This window comes from Pseudorca crassidens, chromosome 7 (genome assembly GCF_039906515.1).
Source record: "Pseudorca crassidens isolate mPseCra1 chromosome 7, mPseCra1.hap1, whole genome shotgun sequence".
NCBI lineage: Eukaryota > Metazoa > Chordata > Mammalia > Artiodactyla > Delphinidae > Pseudorca > Pseudorca crassidens.
Genome location: NC_090302.1, coordinates 56,654,247 through 56,680,002, shown reverse-complemented (window position 1 = coordinate 56,680,002; position 25,756 = coordinate 56,654,247). Strand labels below are relative to the sequence as shown.

The 25,756-nt window shown below is 40.7% G+C and overlaps 2 protein-coding genes across 8 annotated transcripts in view; one reads left to right on the top strand and one right to left on the bottom strand.

Moving 5' to 3' along the window:
• GLDC (glycine decarboxylase) overlaps nt 1-2,308 on the top strand; it is a 98,665-nt gene extending 96,357 nt beyond the window's left edge. Inside the window, exons 24-25 of one of the 2 annotated variants that reach the window (XM_067744335.1) lie at nt 1,548-1,628; nt 2,165-2,308. In XM_067744335.1, the coding sequence (XP_067600436.1) occupies nt 1,548-1,628; nt 2,165-2,308 (225 nt within the window). Of the gene's footprint in view, nt 1-1,547; nt 1,963-2,164 lie in introns of those variants that run through there. The other variant, XM_067744334.1, reaches the window with a different exon arrangement.
• A 335-nt stretch (nt 2,309-2,643) lies between these two features.
• Nucleotides 2,644-25,756, bottom strand: part of UHRF2 (ubiquitin like with PHD and ring finger domains 2) — a 93,713-nt gene continuing 70,600 nt past the window's right edge. The window contains exons 13-17 of one of the 6 annotated variants that reach the window (XR_010945017.1): nt 24,145-24,238; nt 23,659-23,816; nt 20,798-20,985; nt 20,200-20,298; nt 19,164-19,182 (exon numbers count right to left, since the gene is read on the bottom strand). Coding sequence is in view for 3 of the 6 variants with exons in the window: in XM_067744336.1 (XP_067600437.1) it covers nt 19,036-19,182; nt 20,200-20,298; nt 23,659-23,816; nt 24,145-24,238 (498 nt within the window). In the remaining 3 variants the exon portion in view is untranslated. The other 5 variants (XM_067744337.1, XM_067744336.1, XR_010945018.1 and 2 more) reach the window with 5 other exon arrangements.

Here is a 25,756-nt window from a genome sequence, read left to right as displayed (position 1 = left end):
GAGTAGAAAACAGTGTCTGGATGGTGTGCCGGCAACCTCTGAAGTCTTACTGGAAGATGATATTCTTGCCTAGAATAATGCCATTCTTCTGAGCAGACCATACGTTCATTACCTGGAAGTTTAAATCTTCTTGAATCAACACAACAGTGGTTACTCAAGTATAATGTGGTTATTTATTTTTTTTCCTTTTTTTTTTTTTAAAGATTTTTTTGATGTGGACCATTTTTAAAGTCTTTATTGAATTTGTTACAATATTGCTTGTTTTATGTTTCCGTTTTTTGGCCACGAGTCATGTGGGATCTTAGCTCCCTGACCAGGGATGGAACCCGCAACACCTGCATTGGAAGGCAGTCTTAACCGCTGGACCGCCAGGGAAACCCCGAATGTGGTTATTTCTGATGTTTTAACTTTATGTATGCGTTTGGTGGTTGCGGGAGCTATTTACCCCACAAGGACCCAGTTGGCTTCCAAAGGAGGGAGCAGAGGCTGAAGGACTCTATATAGTTGGAGAAGTCTTATCATTCTGTGTCTCTGTTTGATGTACTCTACTGAGATTATTTACCTTATAAACTCTGGATAAATATATTCTTTTATTGGAGTAGTTATCTCTTAGAACAACAAGATTGGTACTTGGCCTGAATGTTTTACCATGTTTATGGCCTACACTGGAAAAAAAATTGTTAGGCATTACTTCGCCTCTTCCAAAATATGTTCCTTTTATATCTGGTCAGAGCTCTAAGTTCTGCATTAGGTCCAGACATTATTAAGCTGAGGGATCATGAATTGAGAATACCTCGAAGGCTGTGGTTCTGTTGTTATGGCTTCAAGCCAGAGGAGTATGAGATGTTCAGGGGAGCTCAGACAAGTTCCAGAGCTGCCCAGCTGAAGGTGGAGTGCTGGGGCCAGTGGCTGGCGGGAGAAGGCCAGCACCGTGCTCAGTGTGAGTTTGACAGGGTAGTGGAGGAATATAGGATTTGCTCTCATTATTATTTCTCTTTTCTCTGGATTCTTTCAGGGTTTAGGCCGTTTTTTAAAAAAATAGCAATAGACATCTAAAGAATACAATACTGAGATACAAAAGCAAGTGGAGGATAATACTCACAGGATGATATAAGGTTTAAAAGTGTACCAAACTAGGCTCTATGCAGTTTATTAATATATGCAGTAATAGTATAAAAACACGATGAGAATTGTGACAACCAAATTCAAGGTAGTGGTTATCGCTGGGGAGGAGGGCCAGCAATAAGATGGAAAGGGGATATGCAGGCAGCTTCAACTGTATCTGTAATGTTTCTTGTTTTAAAAGGTTAAGAAATATGACAAAAATGTTGATTTATGTTGGGTGCTTATTTTATTACTGTAACTTTCTGATATTTGAAATATTTCACAGTAAAAATTTCCCTACCAAAATTTCCTTCCCCCCAAACTGAAACAAAACCACCACCCTCCGTCCATGGGCTTCCATCACCTCACTGGTTAATGTGATGTGCAGAAGGAAAAGGCAGTGTTCTGCTCTGACCCCTCTCCCGTCCATGTCTCTGTCTCAGATGTCTCCACACTCGTTGACCTGCGTCACATCCTCCCACTGGGATCGGCCGTATTCCAGAGAGGTGGCAGCATTCCCACTTGTAAGTTCTCCTCTGAAACTGGATGTGCCAGCTGGTCCACGTTCATGGGTGTATGAGAGGCCATCACCTGCTCTGAAGGGCTCCCACTCTTGCTGTCTCCTCACCATAGTGACCACATGTAGTCAGAACAGTGCAGAACCCAGGAATTGGCTTTCAGAGCTCTGAGGTCAGAGTCAGAATGCCAACCAGGGGCCTGGGAATCCTCAGGGTGCACAGTGCAGGAAGACCAAACGGGAGTCCCTGTCAAGTGGATCGATGTTTTCTACCATCATCCAACAGAGAGATGGCCCCAAATGCAGTCTTTCTCCCCTTTGATTCTTAGGTGAAGGTGCTCTGTGGTATGCTCGGCAGAGCAGGGACAGGGGGATTCGGATGGACAGTAATGAAGGAGTTTGGATTTTAGCTTTTTATACTTTTTGAGTACTTGTTGGGCTAATGGTACCTCAGGCCGTAGGAATATCATTGCAGTTTCCTCTTCCCCACCAAGAGAAACCTCTCAGAATATCCCGAAGATTTCCGTCTTTTGTCCCTTGCAGCCCTTCGTGAAACCAGAAAACAAATTCTGGCCAACCATTGCCCGGATTGATGACATCTATGGAGATCAGCACCTGGTTTGTACCTGCCCACCCATGGATGTTTACGAGTCCCCATTTTCTGAACAGAAGAGGGCCTCTTCTTAATCTTCTCTCCCTAAGTTCAAGTGACTGATTTAATGGCTTTGGCGCGCCTGATAAAGAAATGTTTCACTTTCCACCACAGACTCAAGTAGGGGTTTTATATACTGTGTATATTTTTGTAATCTCTCTCAAGGTAAATGTAAATACAATTAGCATAGTGAGTGGAAGCTCATTGTTGGAAGATTGATTTGCTTTGGTGCCTCTGCTTTCACATGTAGCAGTTGATGTTCAGGTTGCCTTGATTGGGACCACTTAGTTTTTTGCATAGAAAATTTGGGGTGTGCTAGTAACTTTAACTCCAATGTAGCAAGTTTGCAGTATAGAGACTATACTGAAGATCCGATAGACATATTTTTATTCCAAATAAGTCCTTGTGGACTGTGCCATCTGTGGGAAATCCCAGGGCGAATGTTTACATTTTGTATACACTGAAGAAATCTTTTTCCTCCTACTAATTTGCCTAATCTGTAATAGTATTTCTGAGTGTTCTCCTTTTTCCATGTGTGTAGTTTTTTAAAAATCTGCAATTAATAATATTCTAATAAAAGCATTGCAATTTGAAGAATGCCTTCTTGGTCCACTTTCCAATGTTAACTCCCATGTACCCTAGTTTCAGAGGAGTTTGAAGGGTAATGAGAATACTCAACCCAGTAGAACCGTTACATTATTAGTTGTGTCTTTGGCTAAAGAAACAGTTTGTATGTCTCAGTCAGCAGTGAATGCCACTTTAGCCCTTTCTGCTAGAATTGTGTTTGGCTGCATATAACTGAAAAACAACCACAGCATTTTAATTAAACAGCAGCTCATTTTTTCTCATTTAACAGTAAGTCCAGAGATAAGAAGCCGAGGGGTAGTCTTCAGTTTTCCTGTTCTGCCTCCTTTGCATACAGTCTTCATCCTCACGGTTCTAAGATGGCTACTGCATACCCGGGCATCACATACCCATTCTAGGCAGGAAAAAGGAGGAAAAACAAAAGGCAGATTCCATCCAAGTCAGGTGCTTTTGAAATGCTTTCCCAGAGGTTCCACCCAGTAACTTCTGCTTACTTTTAACTGGCCAGGCTTGGTTCAAATTGCCACTCCTAGCTGCAAGGGAGTATGAGAAGGTCTTTTACCTGGGCATGTTACTGCCCCAAAGAAAACCAGAAGTTTGTTAATTGAAGAAAAGGAAAAGAATGAGTTTCAGGTAGGCAATTAGCACGCCTGCCACAAATAACTTTTCCCTAGAAATAGCAAATGCTTCATATGTTCCTCCCCAAAAGTTATTGAGCATCTGCTCTAACCCTGACTACTTGGTTCCTTGTTTGTTACTCAACCAACCATCATTCAAGCTATTATGATAGTGACCAGAACGAAAGGTCTGCGTGCTCTATTGAATGCTCTGCAAGCGGTCTACTCATTCTCACACTTAAAAGTTTGTAGAACTGTTCATTTCAGCCTAACTAAGCAGTAGCGAAGTGATGGGATCCATGGTTCCTTTTTTACATAATAATTAAATGATTAATATCTGTTGAGTACTTCTCAGGTACTATTCTAAGTGTTTATTATTTCATTGGAGCCTCACAACATTCCACTTTTACACGAGGGGGAAGGTATGGAAGGATGCCCAAGGTCACACAGCTGATGAGAAAGAACAGCCAGAATCTGAACCCAGGCTGAACAACTCCAGTTCCTACCGGTGTAAACTGGGTACCACACTGCCATGGTCACCACACACCTGGAGACTCTGCCCTTCCTGAGCTGGAAACCAGGCTCTCAACACAGACTGACCATCAGGGAATGGAGTAGCCCCTTCTGAGGAAGCACAAGCATGTGTAAACAAACCATCAGAGTGAACAGCAATTCTTTTCTTTCTTATCAGACTGTAAAGTGTTAGTGGTCGAGTACCCAAGTTGTCTCCACAGCTGGTCATTCACTGCTTGCCTTGGAATATGTTAGGGGCAAAAGCAGGTGATTAAGAGAGTTGAAGTAAACTGTCTGTCTTCACTATTAAGTCACTCATGCGTTCACCTGAGGCTTGTGCCATCTTTCCCTGCTCCGGGTCTTTGCCCGTGTAGTATCGTCCACCTGGAGCACTTGTCCCTGTCACCTTTGCTTTGCTGGCTCCCGTTTGTTCTTCATGTTCCAGCATCTCTTCAGGAGGTCTTCTGCACGTCTCCATGAAATGGGATCTCTCTTTTTCTCGCTTGGCACTCAGTTTGTTATCCTACACTCTTTGCACAGTTAGTAATTATTCTGTTTACTTGATTTTTGTCTACCTCATTAGACTAAGTTTTCTGAGAGCAGGGACCATATCTCATTCATCATTGGATTCCCAGTGCTGAGCTGGGGTCTTCCACATTGTATGTGTTCAACAAACAAATATAAATTGAATGAATGAAGGAATAATCCTTGATCTCAAAGAGGGACACTGCCATGGAAACCAGTATTCCCAGTGCATGCTGTGAGGGTTCTATTAAAGCTAAGTACAAAATGCCAGGCCTGGGAGACACGCCTCTGGACAGGCTTTGTATAGTTCCCCCTCACCCCCACCTTGTGATAAAATTTACCATTTTAACCATTTTAAATTATTCAATTCAGGGGCATTAAGTACCTACAAAATGTTATGGAGAATATACCTTTTGAGCACTTTTGAAGATGAGGAGTCTGATGTAGACACACACATACATCCTGTGAATCGGGCATCCCCTTGGCCTTCTCACAGCCCTGGGACAGGCCACAGGCCACTCCTGGAACAACCCTCGCCTTGTAGCTGTGTGTCATAGAGGGGAAGGGCCCCAGCTCAGTCTGAAAACGCCATGAAGGATTTCCCTGGTGGTGCAGTGGTTAAGAATCCACCTGCCAATGCAGGGGACACGGGTTTGAGCCCTGGTCCGGTAAGATCCCACATGCCGCGGAGCAAGTAAGACTGTGCGCCACAACTACTGAGCCTGTGCTCTAGAGCCCGCGAGCCACAACTACTGAAGCCTGCGAGCCACAACTACTGAGCCCACACACCTAGAACCCGTGCGGCGCAACAAGAGAAGCCGGCGCAACAAGAGAAGCCACCGCACTGGGAAGCCTGCGCACCGCAACGAAGAGTAGCCCCCGCTCGCTGCAACTAGAGAAAGCCCACGCGCAGCAATGAAGACCCGACGCAGCCAAAAATAAATAAATAATAATAATTAAAAAAAAAATCATGAACCCTCTAGATACATATAGGGAACGTGTTTTCCAATGACCAAACTGGTGCCTTTCATGCAAATAAAGGAGGCAGGTGCCAGTTTTGGGTGCAAGAAGCCATCTGGGACAAGCAGTTTGGAAGTTGAGATGTTAGCACTTTGAGAGGTTTGCAGGGCTCTGGGACATAACATTTGGCTCAGACATCAGCCAGGGTTAGGGATGTTACCTAGGGCAGTGGTTTTCAAACCTTAGTGTGTCTAGATCACCAGAAGGGCTTATAGACAACAGAATGCTGAGCCCTGATGCATTTCTGATTCAGTACCTCTGGGGCAGGGCCAGAGAATTTGCATTTCTAACAAGTCCCAGGTTTTGTTGCCTCTCAGCTTTCTTTGTTCACATTTCAGAGACATTTCCAGAACTCTAAGCCTTTAAGGGATGGGTCTGGGGAGGCAGGTAGGGGTGAGGAAGAGGCTGGACTTAGTCAACCTTGCATCTTTTATGCAAATCTTACCATTTTGAGAGGAAAATCCCTCTATGACCGGAGCAGACTGTCCTAGAGCCGATGCCACCTGTGCTTCCGCCTGTCTGGCCTGCTAGGCTCGCTCCTGCCATTTGGAAAACAAATCAGCTTTATTATCAATAAGAAGCCAATTGGAGACTGTGGTTTTAGATCTCTAGCTGGAAGGGCTTGCTTCTCCATTTTTACCCCCATGCTTCAGCAATCTGAGCCCGGGGACACCCCACTCAAGAAAAAAGCTTGAGTCTGTAGAGCAGATACGCTAATCCAGAATTGCCGCCCTGTGCTGATCCCAGGTGAAGGGAGGAGATAAAAAGTGGGGGGGGGGCTTCCCCAGTGCTAGTGGAGTAACGTGGTGATCATCGTCAATCACCTCCTCTGTGGAGAGCAGTAAGAGGTAAGCCAGGAGGCAGGAGTGTTCCATCAGCTGAGGTCATTCCAGAATGTCCAGAAGACAAGAATCCAGGAAGCAGGAGTTGGTGCCCAACACAGAGCATACTACTCTCATAAGTCTGTTTATTTTCCTGCTGGGTGTAGTGCAGGATAGCAACCAGAGTACTTGCTTTGTAGTCAGACTGCCTGGGGTGGTATCCCAGCTCCCCTATATGTACCTGTATGGCCTCAGAGAAGATAATTAGCATCTCTGAGCCTCAGTCGCCTTATCTGTAAGATGACATTACCACTCCTAGGTGAGAGTGAATTCGATATATTGTTTGGAACCTGGCACAAAGTAAGTGCTCCTTAGTGTTAGCTCCTGTTATTATCCTCATCTTCACATAGGATCTAATGTCCTATTCTATACATCCTGCACTCCCTGTACCAGCACAGGAGTCCTGACTCCAGTTTGACTTACCTTGCATTCAGATCCATCTTCTTTCCCTTTCCATTCCTAAGGGCCCTTTTCCTCTGGACCACCAGAGAAAGTGGGAGGAACATGAGCTGTGACTTCATACGGATCTGGATTAAATTCTCAGATATACCAGCTGTTTTGAGACAACAGGCAAATTCACTTATCCTTCCTGCACTTCAGTTACTTAAGGTATAAAATAGCAATAATAAAAGTACTTACTTCAGTCAGCCTTGTTGTAAGGATTAAACAAGATAGAGTGAGCACTTGGCATAGTGTCTGGTACCTAGAAATCACTAACTTATTCAGCAAACTGACTGAGCCATTATGTACCAGGCACCATTCTAAATGACAGAGATACAAGATGAACAAGAAAGTTAAGTCCTCTTTCATGGGACATCAATTCTAGATGGACAAACACATCAAGACTTCACAGTATTAAATGTTCTTTAGAAAACAAAAACCAATATGGCCTGTGGGTGGGTGGTGTTTGGGAATCCTTTATATTAGGTGACCAGGGAATGATTCTCTTACAAGGTGACTTTCAGGCTAAAATCTGAACAAAAAGAAGCCAGCCATGACTAGATGTGGAGAAGGGGCGAAGGGGGTGTTCAGGAAGAGGAAGAAGCATATTCGAAGGCCTTAGTATCTGTATTCTCCATCTTATTTATTTAGCATTTGGTTATTTTCAATCTCATATGTAAAGGGTTTTAAGAATCCCTGGGAAATAGGGAAGAAAGAAGATGAGGAATAAACGCTGGGGTCAAAGAAAGGTGTCCGAATCTTTCTGGAGTCAAGAAGGGGGAGGAGGGGTTTGAGCCTAGAGTCGAGATCATAGGGAATGAAAATAGGGTCCAGAGAGGAAAAAAGGGACCCCAGCACAGGATGGAGGGCTTTGAGGGAAAAGGAGAAAAGGTATTGGGGAGGGGAAGCGGTCCTTGGGTCAGGAAGGGAGGGCAGGATTTGTAATTGGGGAAGGAGGGAGGGAAGAGAACTGAAAGTGGGGAAAAGATGCAGGTTAGGAACAGCAAGGAAATGGGGGAGGCGGTGGTAGGGGTCTGTGGTAGGATGGGGAGAAGGATCCAGATGTGGAAGAGGAAGGAACATCATTACCTCAGTGACACGGCAGATGAAAGAAATATTGGGGGGAAAGAAAAGCCAGATGGGGGGGTAGGGGAGGTGGGAGAAAGTTCTCCAGGGGGAGAAGGAAGAGAAGGGAGTCAAGAGCATGAACAATTGGCCGAATTAAGGAGGCAGGAGAGAACTCCCTCAAATTAGGAAGAGGAGAGAAATCAAGAGAATGGGGAAGGGGGATGGTTAAAAAGTTGACTTGAGAGCACAGGGTCTGACAAAAGGAGAGGGTGGAGGGCAGGAGGAAGCCCAAGCTTGGGAGGGAGGGAGGCCAGCAGTAAGCAGAAGGTGGAGGAAGAGGAGAGAAGCAGTGTTGTGTGGAGGGTGGGTGGCGAGTGGACCAAGAGACCTAGGGTCCAAGTTCCCTGGATGAGAAAGAGGCTGGGAGGGGGGGGCACCAGACATAGCGGAGTGGGAAGGTCTCTCAATACAGGGGTAGAGGGAGGACCCCATGATTAGGAGGGAAATGTGTGTGGGAGGGAAGGACGCTGAGAGAAGAGGAAGGACAAGGAAGTCTTTCTTAGAAACCAACTAGGCGGCAAGAGTTCTGAACTGAGGGAACCATACAGGATCCAAACCTGAGGCCAGAGGTAAGGAAGTAAGAGGCAGGGGGGTGACTACCTCGGGGTTAGGATGTCTGTGAAGTTGAAAACTGAGTCCAGAGAGCAGCAAAGCCCTGAGGACAGGGCTGGTGGAAACCTCCCAGGAAGGGAGCCTGAGGGGCTGGAGGACCCGCCTGCTTATTACTGGCCACAGAAGCAGGCAGGGACCCTGCTGTGTATGACTAACCAAGATGTGTGGTCTGTGCGGGTGAGTGTATATGTTCTTTTTCCTCTTTCTTGCTTCTCCTGTTCATATGTAATTCTTATCGCTTGCTTCATTGACTACTTGATCTCCCCCTTCCCCCCTCCCCTAGCCCTCCCTGTTCCGGGGGGCCTCCCAGCTGTAGCTTTACCTTGCCAACTAACTTCCCAGCCTTCGTACACATTGTCCATCTGGAGCTTTTCCCATGTCTTCTCCCCACCTCTCATATATATAACTTCCTCAGGATGGGGAACAAGTCCCTGATATTAAAGAAGCTACAATCTCTGCTGTCAGATCACCCATCCCGAAGTTTGTTTTGGAACATGTAGTCTATCTAGGGGAGGGGGCAGTCTCTGGTGCCTGGAACTGGGAAGGGTTACTGGATACCTTTTCCGTAAAAGCAGTGCTGCTCAATTAGGGTTTAAGAGGCTTTTGCAGGCTAACCTGGAAATCTACCTCTTTCCTCTGTATCATTGTTCCTACAGGAAATATTTGTACAAATTCATATAAGAGATTTCATTTTCAACCTACATTAAGTCATAGATTATGGCCATCATTCTTCGACAAATTAAGTTCTGAAATGCAGGTTGGAGATTGCCTGTAATTTCTCCTGAATTCAAGAGAATCAATGGACAGTGGAAGGTTGAAAAAAATCAACTACAAATTATTATTATTATTATTTTGTGGTATGCGGGCCTCTCACTGTTGTGGCCTCTCCCGTCGCGGAGCACAGGCTCCAGACGCGCAGGCTCAGCGGCCATGGCTCACGGGCCCAGCCGCTCCGCAGCATGTGGGATCTTCCCGGACCGGGGCACGAACCCGCGTCCGCTGCATTGGCAGGTGGACTCTCAACCACTGCGCCACCAGGGAAGCCCCAAATTATCTTTTTTAAATGGACCTCCATGACTCTCTGGGGGTCTGGATCTCTTATAGAGGTCTAGGGTTTTCAGAACCAATGCAAGAGAATTTTAGTGTGATTTTGATCTGTCTATTGCCCTGTAAAAGCAGTAGTAAAAGCGTTTGTAGAGTTTGGGGTATGACATTTTCAATTTCCTACAAAAGCACTTCTGAAGATCATTTGAAAAAAATACAACAAAAAACTTGGTGAGATTCACAAGATTTAAGTGCTTTAAGTAACAGCCGAAGTTATAAATTCCCAGAAACAGGGTGGAATCCAACAGCACCAGGAGTAATATCAGTCATCCTAAAAAAATGCAGAATTTCCCCCAACAGTGCTGCCACTGGGAACTTGATCCAAAATTGCTACTCACTGCAGTAGGAAGCAGCCAAAGTACAATTAGATTACAAACAGATTCTTTCTTAAAAGTCTGGCATAAAGAATGGAAAAAGATAACTTGCTTGCATTCAAGACATTTTATCCAACATGAACTGCATAGGAATATTAAAGTTCCCCAAAATAGAAGAACTAGATGTTTTTATTGGTTAAGAGAAGCAGCTTCAATGCATTCCAAAAGACAATGAAGAAAATACTTTCCATGGAAGGAGACAGTTGGGTAGGCTGTTACATAAACTTGCAAATAGCAAAGGAGTGAGTATAGTGTGTGGTGCCAGCCATGTTGGCTGGGGGTGGGGTGGGGGGAGTCGGGGGGTAGAGAGCAGAGTCAGCACTATTTCTGCATTTTGTCAGAAAGACAGCCTTTAGCCTGGGACAGCATCTGCCATTCACACCAGTGCTGTCAGTCTGAGGTCTAATGCTCCTGAGCAAGAGGCAGTTTGGGGACGAGAGGCTGAAAGGAGCCAGTTAAGCAGGCTCAGTATCATCCTTAAGCAACTTCATTATTTCCCAGAAACTGGTTGCATTTAGGAATGAAGCCCATGGTTTTTACGGTATGCAAACGAGAAGAGTCTCTAAAAAGAAATAGGTGCCATGCAACAACCACTCAGACATTTTCAGATGAAATTCAGTCAGGTTACACACCGGTTCTCTTTAAAATCGTGTCCAAACCTGGTTTTCAAAGAGCAAAAGGATGTAATACGAAAATACTGGAGTAAATAATCAAACAACATAGTGAAGCAGAAAAAGTAGTGGAAAGTAACACAGCCTTGAGCTTAAATTCTAAATCTGCTCCTGACTACCGTCTGTGACTTAGGATGAGTAACTCTCTTATCTCCAGTAAAATGGAGATGATGGCATTTACCTCACAGGGTGTGCGAGTAGTAAGCTGGTATGAAACATACCAACGGTACTCAATTCTTTTTGGACACAGAATGAACATATACGGGAACTGTTGCTATCCCTGCTCCAAAGACATAGATATGCCAGTGAAATACTTCTCTTCCCCCCATTAAAAAACACACATAGGTTCTCAAGGAAGAAAAGGAAATCTCCACTTGGCAGAAATGAAGAGGGAACCCAAAGGACCTGACACTACGAGGCCCATGGAGGCGGCTGGACTGGATATGTGTCTTAGGAATTGGGATTCCAAAGATGCCAGGGAAGAGATGTTAGGAATCGAGGCTGCAGTTATAATGTATAGTAAGAAGCAGGAATGGGGTATGCTTAGAATTGGGAAAGTTCTGTTCCAATACCAGGACTGAAAAACTGGTATTTCTAGCTCAGGGTCACAGCAGGAAAACAAACTTTCCCTCCCAGGCCACGGGTGGAAACAAAGTCACTAACAAGAATCTTTGCTACATGTGAATGCAGAAGCCAAATTTGTACTAGTTGCATCGTGAAAGAGTCCCATTCAACAAAATTAACAACTGGTTCAGTTAAAAAGTGGGCTAGACTCAAAGAGAAAATTCAGTGAATTGGAAGATATAAGGAAATCACTTAGACCATAGCACAGAGTGGGTAAAGAGATGAAAGATGTAACAGATACTAAGGTATGGAGGGTAGACTGCTGCAAACTTCTAGGAGGTTAAGAAGGAGATAGAAAAAAATGGAACAATTATTTTTAAAAGAAAAATTTTTAATTCCAGAACTGCATTTTCAATTTAAAGGAGTACAATGAATCCCAAAGCAAAGCAAACAGCAATTAATCCACACCTAGATAGATTTTAGTGAAACTCCAAAGTCATTGGGGGGGAAAAACATATATCCTTCAAAGAAATAATCAAAATGACATCCAACTTTTTTCAGCAATAAAAGATGCCAGAACACAATGGAATACCTACAGAATGCTACAGAAAGAATAACTAGCAACCTAGAATTCTAAACCCAGCCAATTTATCTTTCTAAAATCAGTGGGGAAAAAAACATTTTCAGACCCACAAAGACTGAGAAAATTTACTGTTTGTAGACTTTCACTGAAAAGTCTACTGTAAAAAAACATCTTGAAGTATTCAACAAGAAACAGTGAGTAAACAGACAAAACCTGTCAAGTAAAACAGCAAGTCATATTTAAAATAACGAGTTTTAAAAAATAAGTTATAACGAATAGTAAACATTAATAGGTCAGAAAAGGTAATCTGAAGGGAAACAAAAATATATTTGTTTTATTCAGAAAACAACTGAGCTACTGACCATTTTATAAATACCAATCATATCAATATGCTCTAAAGTGTAGTAAGTTGAAAGATTAAGGATGATCACAAAATGATAGAAACATTACCTTTCAGTCCAGTGTGTGTGTGTGGCAGGGGTGGGGCGGCGAGGATCAAATCCTCTTCAATTATGAGAATATGGAGGAAAAGTAAGAATTACTCCTGCCTCCTCCGTAACAATAAACAAACTGCAATGATAGGAATAAACATTCCAGTAAAACACACATAAAGAGACTAAGTTTACCTATTAAAAGAGAAGACTATCTTAAAGCATAAAGTCCAATGAAATAAAATTCGCAGATTTTAACATTTGAAATACTATATTTTGTTTATGAATACCTAAGTATAAACAGAAAAGGCAACACTGAACTCATAATTTCTTGGGAGGGGGAGGGGAATGGGCAGGGTGACTGATGAAAGTATGTCTGCTTTGTTTATAGTATTTTATCCATTTTTGAAAGGCTACTTGGAGGACTCTGAGTACCACACAAGATGGAGTAAATACATTTCATCTCATTCCTGCTACTAAATATAACCAAAAACCCTGGACAAAATATATAAAGCAACTATCAAAAGGCTCTGAAAGGTGGAAAAAAGGTGGTAGCCTGGGTAGGCACTTTGGAACTTGAGGAATGACCTGGAAGTTTCCTGGGTTTTTTCTTTTGCCACCTTTTTACTTTCCTGGTTTGGGTGCAAGAAAAACCTAAAACCTGAAAACATCAATGGGTACAGATGAAGAAAACAAAAAGCCTGCTCTCATAAGCCAAAGGATGGGAAAAGGGTGACCTGTATGAAAAAATCCATTTGATTATACCTGCCCCATTCCAAGTGAACACCCATCCCCATACTCACTAGATGTGGCCAAGACTGTGGGGAGGAGCCCTGTGGACCATCCCTGCCCTGTACTGAGTGACCAGCTGCAAAGAGGCAGCATCTTAACCATCCCAACTAGAGGTTGAGGGAGGATTACAGAGAGAAAGAAGCTGGAGAAAGGGTTCCTTTAAATCTATTAATGAAGTCTTGGGCAGACCCTCAAGCAGACCATGCATGAAACTGACCATAATCAACATGGCAAAGTGAACTATGGGTGGACTACTGCTGAGGTTTCAGATTGGTTTCTGGGTAGCATCCAAGTGGAGGTGAACCAGAATAGCAACGCAGAGGCTTTGAAAATTGACACTGAACCACAAAAGTGGGCCTGAACCCCGCTGAACCTAAACAGTTGGCCTTATAAAATAGAAGATTTAAATAGGAATAAGATTCTCATATTACTCAAAATGTCCAGGATCCAGTACAAAATTACTCATCATATAAACTTGAGTAAGAGATATGTGGAAGACCCAAACAAATTTTAGAACTGAAACATACAATAACCAAAATAGAAAAAACTTACCCGATGGGCTCAGAAGCAGAATATAGATGGCAGACGAAATTATCAGTGGACCTGCAGATCACTAAGAATTAATCTAATCTGAACAATAGAGACTATAAAGTGAGTAAAAATGAACAGAATCTCAGAGACTTGTGGGACAACAACAAAACGAACATTCATGGCATTAAAGTTCTGAAGGAGAGAAGAAAAAGTACAGGGCTGAAATCACATTTGAAGAAAAAATGGCTGCAAAGTTTCCAAATTTGACAAAAGATATAATCTAGACTCAAGAAGCTGAATGAACCCAAAACAAGACAGATCTAAAGAAACTCATGCTTAGTCACATCATAATTGAAAATTAAAGACAAAAAAAAATCTTGAAAGAGGCTAGAGAAAAACACCACATTACCCATAGGGGAAGAACAATGTGAATAACAGTTGTTGTTTTTTTTAATTTTTAGTTATTTTTGGCTGCACTGGATCTTCATTGCTGAGTGCAGGCTTTCTCTAGTTGCGGTGAGCGGGGGCTACTCTTCGTTGTGGTGTGCGGGCTTCTCATTGAGGTGGCTTCTCTTGTTGCAGAGCATGGGCTCTAGGCACATGGGCTTCCGTAGTTGTGGAATGCAGGCTCAGTAGTTGTGGCGCACGGGCTTAGCTGCTCTGCGGCATGTGGGATCTTCCCGGACCAAGGCTTGAACCGCTCTCTCCTGCATTGGCAGGCGGATTCTTAACCACTGCGCCACCAGGGAAGCCCAATAGGATACTTCTTAACAGAAAGCATGGAGGCTCAAGCCTTAACCAGGGGAGAATCCAGTTCCATACTCACCTCCTCTGGCTTCAGGATCTTACTGGCTGTTGGGTGGAGACATCAGTTTCTTGCCACATGAGCCTCTCTTGAGCAAGAGAGGGTGCCCAAGTGGAAGCCACAGTATCTAACTTTGGAAGTGACATCCCATCACTTCTATTCACTACGTTACATGAGTTGAATAAAAGCATTCCAGCCCACACTCACAGAGAGTAGATTACAACAGGGCATGAAGCCCAGGAGGTAGCGATCACTGGGGACCATCTTGGAGGTTGCCTACCATGCCACCAACCAATTTATCAATAGCTTTGTCAATCAATTTGGATAGTAAAGAATTCAGTTTTAAAACAGCAGACGTTCTAGTGCCAAAGTATTAAAAAGATCAATTAAATTCAATTTCACGTCTACTGGTAGGCTGAGGAATTTAGGAATGCTATCGGTCAGGAAAGGCTGGGTCATGTATTAGCGACTCAAAAACCTTATGCTCTTAAAATTTACTTCACACTCACGTTGCATGTACATCACAAGTTGGCTGGGGACCCCACTCTGATAGAAAAGCTCTATTTAGATGCTACTGGTCTCCATGGAAGGGGAAAGAAAACTCTGGAGGGCAATGAAATGCTCTGCTCGGAAGTGACACATAGCATTTGATACAACTAACTGACCAGCTGGTCACGTGGCCCTGGCCAAGCACAAGGAGGTTGGGATGTATAATCCTAACACGTGCACTTGAGCCAGAAATACCTGGTGAAAAGTAAAAATGACTACTACAGTCGTTCTGGTCACTAAATTTTCAACCCACTCTTGTCTCCTACAGAGACTACACGCCCCCTCTGTCCAGAATGGTTATAATGAAAGAACAAAATGAAGTGTTAGTGAGATTGTGGCAACCTGAACTCTCATACACTGCTGGCAGTGTAAAACGGTACAAACTGCTTTAGAAATAGGTCTTCATTCTTCCTGAATAAATATTAATGAAATTGATGGGTTGTATGTTAAGCATGTAATTAATTTTATAAGAAATGTCAAACTATTTTCGAAAGACAAAGGTTTGCAGCAGCTTGCCTTATAATAGCGAAATCCTGGAAACAACCTATACATCAGGAGGTGCATAGACAGATTGCAGGATACTCATATAATGGATTACTCAGCAATACATTCAAATTCTGGCAGTGTCCATTCTGTTTTGTCTGTTGCATTTTGTTTTCACAGTCATGTTTATTTCAAAGAATTTTAATCTCAAATTACTCTTTGCACAGCAGCTTGTTCTTACTCTATCAATACTATGCAATTTCATACTTGAGGATATAGTCGTAAAACTCTTATTCTTTCATTCATTTTTTTCAATACATCATTTGGTCGGCCTGCTTGGTCCCTCTAGCTGGCTCTTGATTCCTTGTGTCCAGTGACTGGTGTTTAATCTTTTTTTTTTTTTCCTGTGTAGCGTCTGATTAACCCAGGTTACTAAATATCAGTTCTTTCAGAGATTTAAAGGTCTGGTGTGGGGACTAGTCAGCGGACAAGTAAGGATAACTCTTCTTACTGTGAGCTGTTGCTGAGTGGGCCACCAAGTTATTTCCTCAAATTAAGACAGACAAATCAGACAGGTAGGCAGTAATGAGCTCTATCTTCAGGGTGTCCTGAAGAAGAACGGGGAAAGGTTTCGTCCCTGGTGCGCAAAGAGAAATAGACAGTGGGCAAGTCAGAGCAGATCCCCAGCTCTTATAAGTAGGATCTATACTGAGATCCAAAGCTTTAAGCTTTATATAGACAGGGCCCCTTTATGTTAGCCAAACTGTCACAGCAGGGTTGTAAGACAGCTAAGGGTGTTTTTGATTGCCAGCTGCCAAAAGATTACCTAATACCCTTAAACATACTAGCATGCACATATTTGTTGAATGAACCATATTATTTAGAAGTGAGTTCTAAAACTAGAGGATCTGCCTACTCTAACTAGAAAAAAGAAAACTCCTACCCTTATGAAAGTGGCTGAGTGCTCAGCAATCAGTATAACTTACTAAATGTAATAGAATCCAGTAAAACCCTCAGCTTTCAAACTTATGCCCAAGAGACAGCAAGACATTATGTACCACCCTCCTGAAGGATGACCACACCACTTATGAGGAAGTCTTGCCGCCGCCCCCCCCCACCCAATTCAAGCCTGAATTTGGTCAGTCTTGAATTCTAACTACCAATTTATAGAAAATAAAGAGAAACAGGTTAAACTATACCACATGGTTATAATTGGCAAAATCTATTCTGTTTGAAAGGCTCCAGAACATTTCAAAATGCAAACTGTAAAAGGCAAAGGGAAAAAAAAAGATTAAGGGGATATACACAGATTAAAGATACTTACGAGATAGCAATTAGTAACAATGTAAAGTCCTTATTTGGATCCTGATTCAAACAAACTTAAATATCCATGTATGACATTTGAAACAATGGAAATTCGAACAAATATTTACTAGATTTGATGATGTAATTAGTTAAAAAATTGTTTTACACGTGTGACAACATATTGTGACAACATTATGCTTTCTGAAAGTCTGTATCTTCTAGATACAAACTGAAATATTTATGTAAAAAAAACTTGAAGTCTTTAGAAAGAAGTTTAAGAGTAATATAAAATTGTTTAGCTTTGGGACATTCTTGACACTTCCGAACATGTTAAGCTGTAATCACCTTTTTTTTCATAATCTATCATTTTATAGCAAAGTTAAAACAACATATAGCATAAATGTGGGAATTCCTTATTTCCGTAAAAAGTGGTAGAACAAATTCAAGTAGCTGAAACTGGAAGGTATTCTCCACCCTTCATGCAGCGATATGGCCAATGCCAGAGGAAATAAAATACTAGATGATGCAATTTAATGATTCATTTTCAATCTAATTTAAATTTGATTCTTCAAAATAAAAATGATTCTAATGCTTAAAACTAGCCCTAAGTGACAGTAGCTCCAATCACGGTGCTGTGTTTCCCAGAGCTGCTTTTGAGCTTAACTGAATGCAGGAAAAGCACTGAAACCAGTCTGGCTTATATTCAAATGTGAGAGTCTACATAGCCCAGAAGTAGATTGCCAGGTCTGGACTCAGATAGCCTGTTTACAGCACTGTTCTGGCACTTCCTTGCCCTATGAACTTTGGCCAGTTTCTTAACCTTTCTGTGCCTTTGATATTCATCCATAAGAAGAGGATAAGAAATCCTGCCTATTAGGACTGTCAGAATTAAATAAACACACATGAACAAATGCAAAGCAAATATTCAATAAATATTGGCTATATTTATGGCTCTGAATTCAGGGGTAGGAAAACTGATTCGATAATATTAAAAGTTTTATGAAAATTTAGTTTCAGAAACTAGAACTGTTTTAGAATATTCTCAGGTTTGTGAAATAAGTAGCACTGATTATGCTTAAATTGAACATAAGACTTGGTTGTTATAAATAAAAGAATAGTCACTTGGTTCTTAATTTGAAACTTTTTCCCCATTCAGTTAAAAACAACCCAAAAGATCAAACCCAGGGTGAAATCTGTCCCTTAGTGCTTAAGATTTCATACTAGTTCTCAATACCAAAAATTAAGAGTAAAAAATTGTGCAAAATGTTTCAGTAAAAACACACAGTGAAATACTCTGGAAATGACTGATTCTTAAAAACACCTACAAATATAAGCCAGACAAACGTAAAAAAGTGAAACAAGATGAACTATTTTTCTGGTCATAAAATATTTATTAAGGTATATTTTAGGGAATATAGTGAATATAAAATTTAGGATCACAATATGAAGCAATTTCAATCCTCTCAAAAAGTCAGCCCAGTCCTCAATGCTCTGCAGATGTAAAACCACTGGTGAGACTCACTAAAAGCAGTTTGACTAGTACAGAAGAGGCTTTTCACATGAACATTTACAACTAGATCATCTGAATACCTCTTTTAAGTGCAAAACCACACCACATTACACTAATGCAGCAACAATGCATTCATATTGTTTTCATTAGTAGTCAGCTTGCATAAAACACCAGAAGAAAGCACAATGGAGCTCACAAAATTGGCTAAAAAAAATGAACCTGTCCTGCAAAACACACTGTAATGGAAGAAGACATTAAAAATGTATTATGCACACTACAGAAGCTGCGTTCATTCCAACAATCTCAAGTGTCACTTCCTTTTCTGAAAATCAAATTACATGAACCAGGCACAACTAATATTTGGGAGGCAGTGTGTAGCTAAAACTTCATTTAACTAATTATTCAATGATTTAAAAAATCCCCATAAATCTTTTCTGTCCTGAGGTAGTTGCAAAATAAATCATAACTTGGATATCAACTAGAGCTGAGGCTTTGACTTTTTACTCATTAAAACTAGTTGTTAAACTGACAAGAACTACCTTTTGATATTTAAAAGACAGTTGAGAAATGGGCCTCTTACTACACACACAAGATGATGGCTACGTAGGAAAGAGGATTAGCTGCTTCAGAACGTGAGAGATATGGTCCACCATTGCTTCCACCCCCCCCCACCCCAACCATTTTAGATTCTTTATTGTCCAAAAAGCCACGGGGAGCAACACAGTAGAAGTAGACAAATCATCGTCCTTTGCTGTAGCCAGGGAAGAAAAGGTCAAGTAGAGTCTGCAGAACCTCATTGGGAATCATGATGTAATTCTGGCCAAGATCGTGCCGGCAAGCAGGGCAGGAGAACACTTGAGCCTTAAAGGAGCGCTGTAAGCAATCCTAAGGCAAAACCAGAACCAAAATGAAACAAAATAAAAAAACACCTCATTTCATCTGAGGGTAAAGCATATAGAAAGTACTCAACAACCTACGCTTTTAAACAGAACTAGAAACTTACTGTTTGGCAACAAGAGAAACATAAAACAAGAACAACTGTCAAGGCCTGAATCTGCACTATGAAAATTAACCTACAGACGTGGCTTTAGTTCCACCTATAACACATACTGTGAGACTTCAGGTAAATGACCACTTTTGTATACATTAATTTCCTCATCCAGTAAAAATGAATGTTAGAATTCTGCATGTTTCCACTAGCCTCACCTTCTAGGCTGGATTTTAATCCTGATCTTTCCTGATAGAGCACAAAAGAAAAACAACTCAGGAATCCCCTGCTTAAAACTATATCTATTTTATGAAGTCAATGTATAATGTGCTTTCCAAAAATATATTTAGCTCTACTTAACTGACTCAAGGTCACATACTAACACTTATGTGGAAGGTCGGTTTCCATTTTACAAAAGAAACTAAGTTCAGAAGTTAGGTCAGGGCACGTAACCACCAGTCAGTAGAACAAGATTCCAACCTTGGTTTGACTGAAATTCAAATTCCTTTTACACCACATTGATAAGACAATATCAACTCCTCTGGGCATGCTGCCAGACAGAATCTGTTCTAGGTCCCCTCAAGTACACGAAATTATTTCAGTTTGCACTATAATATATGAAACATACGTAAGCTGTAACAGAAAATAGCAACAACACGTTACTTTCTTCTCTATTTCAACCCCTCCTCAATAATTTCAAACATGATAGAATGTTGAGACTATACAGATTTGAATTACTATAGAATTAAAACATGGATTCACCACCAAGATGTAATTAAATGCTTCCTAACCAGCAAGGTTCCTTATCTATTCTGCTTCATGAAAAAAATGCTTGTTCGCGTGCTGAAAAGAGGTTTGGAGGTTAGTGTGCCTTCTGGCCTAACAAGGGAAAATGAGAAAGGAGTTCTACTTACTTTACAGACATTGTGGAGGCAATCTGTTGTCACAGGCTGGTAAACTAGCTCCTGGCAGCAGACACACATAAAAGATTGTTCCAATTTTTTCAGAAAATTCTAGAATGGTACCCAAGGAGAAGAAAAAAAGGTTAGCATTTCATAATATATTAAAAGAATTCCAAATAATTGGAGAAAAAAGTGTCAATCCCATTCAGTATGTTTTCTATTAAGAAAAAAATCAAGTAGTGATTGTAACTACAAGCAAATGTGTAATAGCAAACTGCAGAAATCCCATCCATAAGATAGACACATTAGTTTTTAAATCTTAGGACTGAGTTGCAAAGGTTGCAAAGTCAGGACATATGGCTTTAAAAAGTAAACTTCATATTCCAGAGATTACTATTTTTCACTTAAAAAAATCATGAACAGCCTGTCTCAGGTCATTACATACAGATCTATTTTCAAAAAGCTCCATGGTATTCTAATATATCTATATATATTCAATCTTTTTCTCTTACAAAACTTCAATACTTATTTTTTATGCTTAAAAAGATAAAAGCACTTGGCAATAATACTCTAGTATCTAAGACCCCAAAGAATCAACGTATTTATTTACCTAGAATAATTTTCTGTGATATTTTGCCCCAATCCCCAAATCCCATATTTTCCTGGTGCTACTGTTTACTCAAATTGGGACTAAATTACAGAAGGTCGAGCTTTATAAAGCAAACATGATCAGATGGGTAGTCTATAATCTTCAAAAGCCATTACTGGGTTCCATCTTATCCAAGCTGTTTGTTTAACCTAGAAGGAAAAGTAGTTTTTTGAATAGTCACCAGGATAATCCTCCACTCAGTTATTTTTTGGTAGTAGGAGAGTATATTTTATGTTTGTTCTTTATGTTAATAAAAAAAAGTAGAATCTACAGGAATTTCAAGTAAAAAAAAAAACCCAAAGATTCCATTTCATAGTTATGTCTTGATAGTAACTTATTTTTAAGCATGGATTATAAAGCTCAAATGAATTATCAATGAAGTGTTATTCAACACACTAGAAGAATATACCAGTTAGGGGGAGATGCGGAAAAAACTTAACTTTAATACCAGGTACCTTCTCTCTGACAAACTACTTTGTTAATGACTGATATTTCCCCAGTACCTCCACAGTGCCTGTAATATGAGCGTATTTAGTATCAACATTTTGATTTCCTACAATGTACCAGGCACTCATCTACATAGCAGTAATAAAAAGGCCAAGTCTCTGCTCTCATGAACTTTATATTCCTTTAGGAGAGCAGATTTTTAAAAACTCAGCTTCAGATAGTAGTATCTGAGGAAACAACGCAAATTAAAGCAAGAGTAAGGAGGGTCTATTGTAGAAAGGATAGCCAGGGAAAGCCTCTCTGAGGAGTGTAGTATTTTGCAGAAACTTACAAGATATGAAGGAATGAGCCACACGAAGATACAGAGAGGAGAATTCTAGTCAGAGAGACGGTATATGTGTAAAGGCCTAGGAACAGGAACAGGTTGAGTGTGTTTAAATAGCACAGATGTCACTGTGGCTAAAGCAGTTTGGGCCTGAGAGAGCAGCAAGAGGAGAATGCAGAGGTAGGTAGGGATGGATGCCAGATCATATAGGGCCTTGGGAAGGTGTTTGGATATAAGCATACATATGTAATATATGCATTTATTTAAAAGTCACTGCTGGCCAAAACCTGATTTTTCTGGCTTACTAAATGTGTTCCTGATTTATCTGAAAAGAAAGGGCATGAAACCTACACAGGGCAATAGTACATAAATGTTCAGAGTAACCACTAGCAGCAATGTCACTGTCACCTGACCTAGGTATAGGTATGTAAGATCCTGCCACCAGGGGCAGGATTTTTATTGTTTCTGTTTGTTTGAGAACTGTCAGTTGGTGACTTTCACATAAAAGTTACATTGAAAGAAGAGGTTGAAAAGTATACTTGATTTGCACATACCTACCAAGTCTCGCAGGATTTGACCACTTCAATAATTTGTTAAAATTGATAAACAGGGTATATAAAAAGCCACAGATTGAAGCCTAATACACGTCCAACCCAGACAACAGACGCGCAAAAGAGAACTTCCATGTCCACTCAGGTGGCATTATCCTTCAACTGTATCTGCTACTTTGTCTTCTGCCCACTCACAGCTGGAACTCACCTGAGTTATTACTAACTAGCTGTATCCTCTCCAACCAGAAAATAATCAGACCATGACCAACAACTGCTTGCTGTTTCTTACTTGCTCTAAGTGAAAAAGAATCTGACGTACCAGAGTCAGACTCTCCATATACCTGGTTCTCTTGGCTAAAAAGCAAGTAACACTTCTCACAGAGCTAACTCACTTTTCTCTGTCCTCTAAACATGTAAGTCTCATTCTACCCAAGGACAACCCAAAATATCACATTTATAGACGAAACAAAGAAAAAAAACCCTCCAGTATCAATCCAAAGGGCATCTGATAAACCTCATTCATTTCTAAGTCTACAAACTGTATCAGGAAGATGTTTCCATAATGATGACTATTTGTCAAACAAAAAGCAACATAAAAACTATGAGAGTTCCCTCTAAATGCACATAAAAGGGGCATATAGATACGCATTAACGCCATTTCAGACACACAAGAAGTTCTGGCCAACGTACTCAGAAAAATGAAGAAAACATTGGAAGGAAGAAATTACTAAAAAATGACAAAGTGGAATTTCAAGAGAGGATACTAGACCTCACCCACAACAGCAGCTTTTCTTTTTGAAGAAAGCAGAAGAGTACCGATATTACACATGACAAGGGGCTAATATCTAAGAAAACAAAAGAATCAAATTTATAAGCAAAATTAGAGACAATAAGAACAGTGAGCAAAGAATGAACAGACAATTTATATTTGAAACCCCTACCTTTTGGGATTTGATAAGAAAGCTTCATTGCAAAACACAGCTTAACACAAAACCCAGATGTCAGTTAACCTTGAAATTCCTTTTCACTTAAAAATTTTATCATTACCAAAAAAAAAAGGAAAAAAAATCCAAAACATATGAAATACTTAAATAAATGCTGGTTTATTTTACTCCTAGGTTGAACATGTGGGCATTGAAAATTATGCTGAATTGCTTAAGACTTGTTCTATCAGGTAACTTTGAGCTATAACAAAACTTTCCTGATGAATTTTAGATTAAACTGAATGTGTTCCACAACTGAAAATTCTTCCTATGAACAGCACCTCACCATAAATGATCAAGTTCAAGCACAGAGAGGTCAAAAAACCAACATCTAAGAGGACAAAAATCAATTTAAAAGCATCAAGTGCTGCCTCATTTCTGAAAGGTGGCCGTACTGGGTGAGAAGATTAGATAAAAGGACCAAGTTTTAACTGACTTGTGAAAATGATAATTCATAGGGAAAATATTTTTCATCATTTGTTAATATTAGAAACTTATTAAAAAATATTTACATACTGGTCCTTCCACAAGAGATGCAAGAACTTCATCCCATAGCTTCTGGTTTTGATGATCTTCTCTGATTAGATGTTGTTGTTGAGGGGTTAGTTGGAAAGCCTCAACTGCTTCTGCTGAATCTGATGCTTTCGGTACTTTGGAGGCACTTGGACAATCATCTAGATTTATTTAAAAATACATCAGCACACTACAAGTGGTTCTAAGCAGAACTATGAAACGAAAGAGTAAACTGGCACCAATTATGTTTAGCATGAAGATAACCAGGGTAGAGCAGCATTTAACTTTCCCATATAGTTTAGGATACTTTGTTTAGGCTCTGACACTATTAAGATACACAAAAAGCTCACCCCACCCCACCCCAACCAAAAAAAAAAAAAACCCTTCATTTTTCTTTTAATTTCTTATGAGTTTTCAATTTACTCCCTTAATATTTCTCTTTATTAGAAACTATGTTATTCAGATTTATGTCCTGCAATCATTACCTACCATCTGTAGATGGCCTTTTTGGGGCTCCACTGGCCTTCTTTGACTGTCCTTTAGTCTTCTTCCCTTCCTTATCTGAAGGGTAACCTACTGGATACTGACGAGGGAAAAAAGTACAATGTAGATTTAAGCTTCACAGAGAAGAGGGGTTCTAGATCCTTGTCAGAAATTTAAAAAGGGGAATGGGGAGGAATCTATACTTTCCCTAAATTGAAAAGATTTATATAAAGGACACAGACGTTTAAAGAAACAATTAAAAGGACAGAAGACTATTAAAAATCCCCAATTCAGTGTAAAACCATGTAGCTTTGACTGTTAAAGATATTCCATTTTATCTTAGTTTCAGATCAGTGATGATCTTAGTTTCAGATCAAAAAGAGGAAAGAACTTTTTAGGAGTTGTGACTAGGGGGCTTAAAAAGTTTGAGAAAGAAAGGAAAGTAGAATTAGATATGAAGGTAAGTGAAGATCAACCAAAGAGCACAATAGATGATACTCATATAGTTGGCGTTACACTAAGTTATGGAGCCAATCTTAAAAACAAAAAACCCCATGAAGGGCCAAATTTCTATCACCCCAAATTAAGAGGCAGGGGTGGGGTGGGGTGGGAGAGCTTTTAGAAGACCTAAAGCCACTAAATTACTGAATTCTTTATCAACTAAAAGGTTAGGCTTTAAGGGATAAATTCTACCCTATTACCCTTGTGTTTTATTGGCTATGCTTTCTTTTGGACATGCTTTGTGATATCACTCATATTTAAAGCTCAATATGTTATACAGGCCTCATCAATGATATTAACTCATCATAGCTGACTGGCTTATATGCTTTGTTCTGCTCAACTGTTTCAAATTTAACCTATCTAGAACACTGCTCTGCTGAACAGCAGACCTGAAAAAAAAATCCTTTGAAAATGGATTTAACAATAGGTTTAAAAAATATTTAGTTAAAAAAGGAATTATTTTGACAGTTATTTTAGCAGCTGATGGGTCTCATTTAAACAATTCTATGAGTTTAAAAAGAAAACAAAAACAGAAACAGACTTGCACTAGAAGAGACACACTCACCTGCCTGGGTGGTCAGACACTTGCCCATAGTTCAGCCCCTACACATGCAGTGTGGGCAGAGCCAGGGGAAATGACAAAGCTGGTAGTCTTTACGAGAAGCACAGCGATGGGGAATGATGGAGGATGAACTCAAACCATGCTCTGAAGTCAGTGTCAGGGACAAAGTCTAGGGTGTATAGGCAGTGGAGGGGAAATGTAGCCATACCATCCATTATGCACAAAAAACCAACAAAGTCTTATATGGGTTAACAGTTGAGCATGGGCAAAGGGAAAAAAAAAAAGGCAAAGCACTAAAGGTGGTGACAGGACAAGGAAGCAGCTTTGAGGGGGAAGAGAGAAAAGGGGTGAGGAAAAGTGAGAAGGGTAGAAAGCAGACCACTCTTATAAGCCACCTCCCCCCTTCCCCTACCAGAGACACACCCCCTGTGCCCTCTAGGATAAACTTCCCTTCTCAAGGCCTCTTATATCTAAATTTTAGGTATCCCTTTCCCTCATACTTCAAGTCCAGATTGAACTGGAAATACAGCTGACCCTTGAACAACATAGGGGGTT